The sequence below is a fragment of the Cyprinodon variegatus genome, unplaced genomic scaffold (genome assembly GCF_000732505.1).
Source record: "Cyprinodon variegatus isolate N-32 unplaced genomic scaffold, C_variegatus-1.0 Scaffold12, whole genome shotgun sequence".
Lineage (NCBI taxonomy): Eukaryota > Metazoa > Chordata > Actinopteri > Cyprinodontiformes > Cyprinodontidae > Cyprinodon > Cyprinodon variegatus.
The window spans coordinates 2,062,177-2,072,075 of record NW_015150465.1 but is presented as its reverse complement, the minus strand read 5'-3'; the positions used below and the strand labels follow the sequence as shown (position 1 = coordinate 2,072,075).

The window sequence follows — 9,899 nt, the reverse complement described above, 5'->3', positions numbered from 1 at the left end:
AAGATTAACATCCAGTACAGTTATACAATTTAACAGCCTGAAACTCGAAAGCCAAACACTACATTTTTGCATTTGTACATCAATTGATACTTAGATGGGTATGGGGCATTGCAGGCTAACAAAAGAAGCCAAACGACCCCCATTCCAAAGAACCTGTTCATCCATTTCAATTTGCAGGTTTTCAAAAACAAGGCTTTGTTGGTCTACTGTATAAAACCTTAAGGCAATTCCTTATATGTTGATTTGAAAAAGCTTCCTGGATGAGAAGCGAAACATCTTCAAACTTGGAAAAAAAAGTCCAGTGGTTTGTTTTTAACTTTTTTGAATGACTGCCTGGATGACTAAGAATCTTCAACATGTTCAATTTGTTCACCAGAAAAAGGAAGTGATTCAATGTTTAAGACTAATCCACCCAAACTAAATTTCAATTCAATTCAGAGCGCCAAATTCACAACACGTCATCTCAAGGCACTTTACAGTTCAACCAGATCATACAGTCAAATTGATAAAGTTTCTAAGGAAAACCAGTTGATTGCATCGACTCAAATACAATCCCTCACACTAAGCATGCTTGTAGTGACAGTGGAGAAGAAAAACTCCCTTTTAACAGGAAGAAACCTCCAGCAGAACCAGGCTCAGTGTGAGCAGCCATCTTCCGAGGCCGACTGGGGATTAAATCCGATTAATACCAGTTTCCATAATCCAACTGTGAGTTAAAAGGCTTTAAAATTGCTCTACTGCATTTCTATTTGCATGTTTGATTTTGGCAGTCCCTTCACCGAAATCCAAACATGATACAAATATAGTATGCCAGAACAATAGGCATTTTATTTCATCTGTAGTACCTAAACATATGCTTTTGCGAAGAATCCACTCTAATTGGTGAGAACAGTTTAAACCTGCTTAATAGAGGTGATTAAATCATGTACTCGTTATCCACTACAGGATTAGAAACAAATTTGATCATCTGCTTCTCAACACTGGCTTCTTGTCAAAAAAAAAAAAAAAAAAAAAAAGTGAAAAGGGCTAAACTCACTGAAGGTCAGATATTTTTCCTCCAACCTCCAACTCCTGTTTAGGGATGTTGAGTTTACATCACTTGGTTTGCAGCAGTCCAACACAAAGTTCTTATTTACCGGTAGTAAAAATTGATTCTGCCAACAAATGTTTCTAAAGTATGTACACCAAATATCAAAGGATTAAAAACAAAAAACCAAGGGAAACTGAAGTAAGAGTCAGTGCAATTCTGCTTAGCCTCAACCATCTTCAGAGATTAACATGGTTGCCATTCATAAACAGATAACTTAAAAAAATTCAGGGGGCTGGTGTATCATGAAATGCATTTGATGATTTGCTCCCCATCTCAAACCTTGAAATCTCCCTTGTAGGCTGGACCTTACGATCCTAATGGCTGCAAGTTTTCCTTCCCCTCAACCTTCCATCAATTTGTATAGAATCAGCAATCAAATGTAAATGATTAGATTTTTTGGGGGGGGTGAAATCCATAAAGAAAAAAAAAAAAAACTACTCACAACTACTACATAGAAACTAAAAGATGTAGAGAACCAGGACAATCATTAGTTAAGAATACAGTCAACATCAAGCATCAAGTGTTGTGGGGAAAAAAAGCCATTAAAACATTTAAATTGAACACAGACCTTTATTGGCATCCATTTGAAGCAGTTACAACACATCTGATACACACAGAAGTTTGCGATTCAGAATGTTTTATAAGAAACCATTAACTGCCCTGTGACCATTCTCTTCCGAGTCCCACTGGACCAGTTTTTAAAGCAAGCAAGACCAATTCAGTGGATAAGCCACAGAGGGAAGGCTGAGGGTGGGACACACAAGAGAAGGAAGGGTAAAAAGGATAGAAGACAATATATACAGCACATGTAGGGAAGTAGAGGTCACAGACAGGAGAGGAACGATGATCTGCCACACCTGTGAGCTTACAAACCGGCAAACGGCAGCGAAGGGTCGAGCCCCGGAACTGCACCGGGCACTCAGCACCGCAACACGCCACACCATGTCACCACCGCACTGCACCGCATCTTAACAGCTAACCAGCATTATTCAACTGCTACACAACTGCGCCTAGTGCACAAAAGATACACAAGAAAGAGGGTTAGAGTCATAGGAAAGCAACTTAAAACTAGACAGAAAAAGCAGAAAACATGTCGCTGGATTAAGCGAAACACTAATTGAAGTGGCCTTTAATACATTTTACACAAAAAAAAAACCCTGAAAGAGTGACAATACAACTAAATGCTGCAAGCAAAAATGTAGATGTTTTCTACATAAATTTTACAAATGGGTTTCATAGTCAATTAAAAAAAAACATCAATGGAGCCTAAAAAAAAAAAAAAAGAAAACAAGGTGATGGAAGAGGAATTTATTACTTACAAATTGAAAGAAAAAAAAGAAGCCCCCCACCCCCCTAAAAGGTAAACTGAAAAACACCTCCCTTTCATATACTCAGCTTTACAAATTATGCCAAAGTTACAGAATTTGTTTTGGCAGATTACAAATTTCAACATTTAAAACAAATTATACCAAGATCCAATTAACCTTTCAGTCTGCATTCAGTGGTAATAGGATTCTTCTTGCTCAAACTGAGGCAGTTCTGGACGTCCTCAAAGGCTCAATGCAACAGATCTGGAAGGAAAAATAAACCGTTAGTCAATAAGAGTGAAAACAGAAGCTGACATCACTTCCTGCAGCTGATCTGAATATTTAAATGACTGCAAGATTTGAACTAAAACTGCTTAATAAAATAAAACACACAGATTTAGAATAAACTCAGTAACTTGCTTCGCTTTTTTACATTTTCCCAACCCAGCTTTTCCCACACTAGCTCTAACACCTGGCCATATTGGGGAAAACAAACCTCAGGGTCCGCTCCCTTTCTGCGAGGCGGAGGAAACCACAGGCACAGGTGGGTAAACTGCTTAGTGCATCTGCCTGTGTGCCCCACGAGAACGTACCTCTGCACACCACCTCATACACCAACTGACAGCCCGAACCACCGCCATGACGACCTGCTTCATAGCAACCACCGTTGCCTCGGTGACCTGCTCCTTAGCAACTGCCATGGCTCTCAGCAACAGGCAGGTCACATGGGAGGGTCACACACTAACTGCTCTCACACTGCAACACCCCCATCTCCTCCTCTCTTTGCAAACAGGACTCAGCAGCTTGGAGGAAAGAATTCCACATTTAGGTGAACGATTTGATTGAGCATCCCACATTCCAACCACCCGCCTCCCCTCCCTGAACAAATCAATTTGAAATCCGAGTACCCCATAATAATTATGCTTTTAAACCAGATCTCCTGTTGCCTGCGTGTGCTTTAAATTGGTTTAAGAAATGTTCCAAAGTAAAGCACACACAAAGCTAGCACTAAACATGTTTTTTTTTTTGTTCTAACAGCATTCTGCAGACTTTACTGTATTTAAGAAGCATAAAGACTGCAGAAAACACTATAATGACTAAACAATGCAATACATAATTAAAGAGTAGAATAAAAAGCCCGTTCCCCTGAATACCGTGATATTGCATCCAAACTTGGGTTAAGGCTCTGCTTCGTTGTTTCCTGGTGATTTAGGTGCACTCTTGGACTTAGACCTGGACCGGGACTTCGATCCCCTGTTGGAGGCCGGGGTTGGACTCCTTGACTTGGACCTGGAGCGTGATTTGGACTTGGAGCGAGACCGGGATCTGGAGGGAGACTTGGACTTGCTGTGCCGGGGTGTTCTGGACTTGGATTTGGATTTTGACCTGGATCTCGATCGGGACCTGGAGTAGGAACGGGACCTGGAGCGGCTGTAACGGTTACGGCTCCTTGATCGGGAACGGCTTCTGCTCCTGGAGCGGCTTCGGCTACGTCTGCGACGCCGAGGACTGGCTGATCGACTGGACACAAAGAAACAAACATGTTGAAGCAAACAGCAAATAAACAGAAAGCAAAACTAGGCAAATCACCACAGTTTGGACAGTTTTTTGTTTATAACAATTTCCAAATGGGACAACTTCAGTGATTTTACAAATTAAGATTTTCAGTTTAAAAATATATTGCATATTAAGACATGAAAATGTTTTATACGTTTATTCAAAATGTAAAGTTTAAAATTATAAACTCAACCTATAGCTAGTTTAGACAGAAACCACACATGATAGTGGTTTAATGTAAATTATTTAATTGCAATGTTTAATGTAAATTATTTAATCTGTTTGGATCTCAATCTTGACTCATATGCAAGTTCTAATGGTCTAAATTCCATATTTTCACAAACCTAATGGCAATTGAGGATCACGTGACCACGTGCTCTTAGAGCACATGCATAACCAAGAAGTTATAACAGCCCTAAATGAATTACCTCCTACTCCTTCGTCCGTAGCCCCCGTATCTGCGCGGTGGAGCTCCTCTCCTGCTGTACATGGAGTCCGGTGGGCGGCCGTAACGGGCCATCTGAACTCGCAGCTCGCGCCCGTCCAGCAACGCACCGTCCATGGCGTCCATTGCGTCTTCGGCGTCGCGCTTGTCGAGGAAACGCACGAAAGCGAAACCGCGGCTTTCCTTGGTGTACCTGTCGCGGGGGATATACACGTCCCCCACCCGACCATACTTCTCGAAAACTCGACGGAGAGTCTCCGGCGAAGTTCTGTAAGTCAGGTTATCCACTTTGAGGGAGGTCATTCCCTCCACGTCTGGTGGCGGCCTTCCGTAGCTCATTTTCTTTCTTGGTCGTCTCCAAGCAACGGAGCGAGGCTGCTTAGACTGAAATAACTATGCTTCTTTAGTGTAATACACTCACCGAAGCCGACTTTAAAGTAGCTAGACGATAAAATAACGCTGATTGAATAAAATTTCTGAAAATAGGACTACCCAGTAGTGTTCCGAGCGCGCTGCTTTTCACGTGAAATGGCGGCAGCGCAGCTTCCTTTTACCCCTTTCTTTGCGCTCCTGTTGGCCTCCTCTTATTGGCTGTTGAGATATCCGCCTCTTTCTGTGTTGTTTTTACAGCGCTCCCTATCGGTTAGGGGTTTAATTTAACGATAAATTTGCTTTTATATTGTCGTCTAGTTACTAGATACAATAATCGTTTCCAAAATTCAGTAGTTTAATTTAAATATAACCTCAAAGATTCACAATTCTCCATTTTTTCTACTCTAATATAGTAAAAAAAGCCCTCTTTTTTACCAGCCTGTTTGTCAGCCAGAACCAAATTAATAGACGAGGGATTCATCAGGATTTTTTCTAATAGCGTTATAATAAACGTTAGGATGATATCTGTCTTTATTTTATTTTTTTTTTAAATTACACTGGCATGACAGTAGGTTGCAGTGTGCAGTAGTATACTATAGTAAAATGAAGTAGTTTGGTTTCCAACCTTGCTCCCCAATTAACCCTCCCATTTATTTTACTTCTTTCTGACATACACTTGACTTATATGAGGGATTCACAGGTTATTGATGGGGTCATGCATTTATTTTTTTAATTTCTTATTTATTATAATTTTTTTTTTACCCGTAGCGTTTATTTTAATCACATGTGCTGGAACAGATAGATGGAACCAGCCATATAGGTTGGCATTTGACGAATTGTCTGTAAAAAAAAAAAAAAAAAAAACATTCTTATGCTTGACGGGTTGGTGGATGGAACAAAATTGTATTTTTATTTTATATAACTTTTATTTAACCAGGAAAAAACCTTCCACTGAGATTAAAAACCTCTTTTTCAAGGGAGTCCTGTCCAAGAGGCAGCAAAGTAACATAAGAAACAGAGATACATTAAAATAAATGACAGGTATATAAAAAAAAAACATAAAGTAAAACAATTACAGATAATTGAGGTTGCTTCAAAAATGGCAAATCAGGTAGATGGTGATGAGGAAGGCTGGACAACAGTTTCAAATAAGAAAGAGGAAGTAAAAGGGGAAAAAGGTGGTTTGAGAATCAAGGAAATAAACGGGAATTAGAAGAAAGCAGTTTAGATGAAGAAAGAGTTGTGCGAAGAAAGGTTGTGAGAGGAGAATTAAAATAATACAAGATACGGTGCTGAAGATAAACAGAATCGTCTGAGCCCCATTTTGATTCCCAGAGAAATAAATGAGAACATTTTGGAATTTGAATTATTGAAGGAGTTGAGAGATGGAAACTTGCTGGTAACTTGCAAAAATGAGGTGCAAAAAAATCTAAGCATTGGATGTTGAACACGTAGGAAAGCAAATGGTAATTTATATAAAAGAAGTAGGAGAGAATAAAGCAGTGAGAGAAGTGATAACAGGAGTACCAATTAATGAGGATTTAGATTGATTAGAAAATTACATTATTGGAGGCAAGGTTAACAAGATAGAGAGGCTTTATAAAAACATACAAGGGGAAAGAGTGTCAACAAGTCACTACTGATAGAGTTTTCAGAGTCAATTCTAACAGAAAAAGTCAAAATAGGTGTCATTAGATTCCGAGTTAGGTTGTTCATTCCGCCTCCACTCAGGTGCTACAGGTGTAAGCGCTACGACACCATGGACCGTTCTCCCTGCTTCGAAGCATTCGATGCAGGTCCAGCAGATTCTGCAGCAGTTTCTTCCCCATCACCAAAAATACAGCATATTTGCAACATATATAATTGTCTTGCAAAGCTCTGACCTTCCATATTAATGCGTTTTTTTTTTTTGCACCATGTTTTTTTTCCCCACACTGTTTACATTTGATCACTGTTGCACTTTAAGAATTGGAAAATTTCATTTGCTGTCTGAAAAGTTGTACTAAATGAAATTTTGATTTGTATACACTCTGTGTTTACACAATGACAGTAAAAGTTGTCTAAGTATGGACAAATGGCAGCAGTTGTGTAGTTGTTTGTAGGGGAAAGCAAAGATGTTCAAAATGTGGAGAAGAACACAGAATCAAGGAGTGCAGGGAAGATGCTGAAGAAAAGTGCTGCAACTGTGGAGGCCAACGCAGAGTTAACTATAGAGGATGTGAGGTGAGACAGAAAGCAGTGGAGATAAAACACATTAAAATGACAAAAATTTGAACTACGCATAAGCAGTGAAGAGAGTTCAAGAACAAAGAGCAGGAGAAATTAATCAAGCACAGAATCGGGTACAAAAGCAAAATAAAGTAGAAAAAGTAGATAATTTCACTCCAACAGTAGAGAAACTGTATTTATTCATAGCGTGTCATCAACTGCACAGACAAAGCCAAGCAGAAAACAGAGAAAATCAGGATCATTGCCGGATAAACTGAAAAGTTTTTGGGACTCAAAAAAGTTAGTTGGGAAAACATTGTAACACTGTTGGAGAGAGGGAAGAGCAGGAGTATCTGGAACATAAATGATTAAGATATTGCTAATAATAAATAGCAATTATATTAGATAAAGATTTAGGATATTACCCTATTATAGATATAAAGTAGATACATTTATTGTTTAAATGCTGTCATTTTGTTCTGCAATCCATACTAGTAGGTGGTATATGGTAAATTGTCTGCCAACCACCATTAAACTTAACAAAAGAAAGAAAGAACAGAGGGATTTTTCAAACATGGATGGTTTGGGTGCCAGGGAGATGAAAGCAACACCCAAACAGCCACTATTTAGATGGTATAGCACTTCATGCTTTTATCTGCTGACAAGCACAATGGAGAAGCTGTTTTTGTTTTACAGTAAAACTTAAAACCTCCCACTGCCGAAACGTTATAATGCTGGATTAAATGAACACCCATTATACTATATGGCAACCCCGTGTCTTTTTTTTAATTTTTTTTTAACAAAATTTATTTACAAATAAAGAATGTACAATTGCAGACAGTAGTATGCTTGAGATACTGGGGTAACAGAACTACAGGGTCCATGAAACAGAAAAAGAAATAGATTACAAATTAAGTTCACCACTTAGGGTTATAAGTTCCATAGCTTTAGAGTTGGTGCATATTTTTAAGGAGCCCAAAAAACATCTTACATATGCTCTAAAAACATTGAGGTTGGGGGCAATCCCGTTTCTGTCAGGCTGTCCCAGGGCAGCTATGACTACAATGTAGCATCCCCCATTCTGAATCACCCTAAAGAGCTTCGGGGCCCTAAGACTTGATAAAGCTCTATATTAATACAGCCCATTTACCATTTGATGAATTACATATAATTCAGGGATAGACTACCTGAGTCATTGAGAGCTGATGTTCTGCAACCATTGATGCATCCATTTTACATCACAGTTAAATCAAATATATTGACCTTTACTAGGGTTCTGTGAAGCTGGAAGAGATACTGATGATGGACTTCACTGATTCAGGTATGTTGAAGCTGGGATGCATCCCAAAGGTGCAGACAAGGTTGAAGTTGTACTTCTGGTACTTCATGTTGGTCATCCCCTAATAGATACTGCTTACAGTAGCGCTTTAATCACTCATGTGTTGGAATTAAGATTTCCACATTCACCTAGCAATTAAATAACATTTATTGTAAAATTGTATGCTCTTTTTAATAAAAAATAAATAAATAAAATAAAATAAAATAAACTGTTTTCTAACATCCATTTGCCGGTTTCCAAGAAGAATTTACCCCTCACAATATGGAGGACGGGCGGACGCATAGTTTGTAAGGAGCCACACTTCCGGTTCCGTCTTAGTCTCTTCTGATTGGCTACACGGTAACCGCCTCCCGGTGTTGTGTCGTTACACTGCCCCCTGTAGAACTGGAGTCCATAATAGCCATCGCCGTAGACATGTATTTCTGTCTTTGTTTTTAAAGCGACCTAGGTCATCGTCGATGGGCAGCTCGGGTGGTTTTTAACGGTTTTTTTTTTTTTCTCAGCTTAACGGTTTTATTTCCCTTTTTTTTCTTTCCTTAATCTCAGATGTATTGAATTAGAGAGCGACACATTTTTTTTAGACTTAAAACACTCACTGCAGTGTAACAGGAGAAAAGGGGGACTGCGCAAAAAAAAAAAAAAAAAAAAAAAGTCGGTCGGGATTTGCGCCGGTGTGACGTCATGGGGATCCACAGAGCTCTCTGACAGAATCAGGAGTGGAAGTGGGGAGGAGGATGTATGATCAGCCTCGTCGGAGGTGTCGAAAAGCGTCTCTTTGCCAGGAGATGTAGGAGAGGATGCATGCTCGGGGATTTTTTGCTTCCTAGCAGTTAAAGCGACTGCTGCCTCTATTCTCTACCCGAAAAAACACAGACACACAGCAACAGACAGAGGGGGGATAAGCAGCTACTATATAATCCCTGGAACGGTCACATTCACGGCAGAGGCTCGGATCGGACAGAAATGAACAGAGGCAGCACCATCTGGATTAAATGAGAGCGAAAGAAGAGTCTGGGCGCACAAAGCGAGCCTGAAGTGTTATGCCAGTTCGGCTGTGCGGCGGTTATTGGACTGGAAATGGGAGCTTTAACCAGCAGGCAGAACATCGGCGTGGAAGAAGTGGACATTCCGTCCAATTCGGTGTATCGTTACCCTCCGAAATCTGGTAAGTTACCAACAAACAGGTCGGACTGTGGTGGATTGATCGCTGCAGCTCCATCAATAAACCTGCTGCTTATCTGCTGGCTGGGCCTGCAGAGCCTCAGCCTCTGTGCCCTCAGACCATCTATTAGAATCTATGCTGCAGTTTATTTAAAACATACATTATATATCTATAGAGATATTTGTTGAATATAGGGCTGCAACTAAAGATTATGTTGCCAATGATTAATCTGTCGATTATTTTATCTATTAATAATCATATAGCAAAAGGTTCCTTAAAGAAGATTTTTTTTAACATAATAAAACCAGATGGAACAAAAAAATAAATAAAAATAAAAAAATCCACTAGAGCAGTTCTGGGTAGAGCATATTGACAGACAAAAAGCTATTTTTTCATCTTAAATGCAATATATATATATA

At 39.5% G+C, this 9,899-nt stretch overlaps 2 protein-coding genes across 7 annotated transcripts in view; one reads left to right on the top strand and one right to left on the bottom strand.

Annotated features, from left to right (window-relative positions):
- Nucleotides 1–1,640: 1,640 nt before the first annotated feature.
- Nucleotides 1,641–4,934, bottom strand: srsf2 (serine/arginine-rich splicing factor 2). Of its 2 annotated transcripts, XR_001481443.1 has the most exons (4): nt 4,383–4,934; nt 3,552–3,918; nt 2,575–2,661; nt 1,641–2,100 (listed from the first exon to the last, which is right to left on the bottom strand). XR_001481443.1 is itself a non-coding variant. In XM_015382303.1 (3 exons), the coding sequence occupies exons 1-2, from the start codon at nt 4,736–4,738 to the stop codon at nt 3,576–3,578; spliced, it is 699 nt and encodes a 232-aa protein (XP_015237789.1). In that variant the 5' UTR covers nt 4,739–4,933; the 3' UTR covers nt 1,641–2,661; nt 3,552–3,575. The 2 variants fall into 2 exon arrangements, 1 of the variants encoding a protein (XP_015237789.1); XM_015382303.1 differs by having other exon boundaries at nt 1,641–2,661; nt 4,383–4,933.
- A 3,801-nt stretch (nt 4,935–8,735) lies between these two features.
- The window catches only part of rnf157 (ring finger protein 157), a 28,329-nt gene continuing 27,165 nt past the window's right edge, over nt 8,736–9,899 (top strand). For 2 of the 5 annotated variants that reach the window (XM_015382215.1, XM_015382226.1), the window contains exon 1: nt 8,737–9,483. In XM_015382215.1, the coding sequence (XP_015237701.1) occupies nt 9,396–9,483 (88 nt within the window). In that variant the 5' untranslated portion in view covers nt 8,737–9,395. Of the gene's footprint in view, nt 9,484–9,899 lie in introns of all 5 variants that reach the window. The other 3 variants (XM_015382236.1, XM_015382246.1, XM_015382208.1) reach the window with 3 other exon arrangements.

Excerpts from the sequence above, each read along its gene's own strand:
- srsf2 (XM_015382303.1), bottom strand. The coding sequence starts at position 4,738 with ATGAGCTACGGAAGGCCGCCACCAGACGTGGAGGGAATGACCTCCCTC. Across the intron at positions 3,919-4,382 it reads TACGGACGAAGGAGTAGGAG|TCGATCAGCCAGTCCTCGGC; the intron begins GTAATTCATTTA and ends CTTTGTGTCCAG.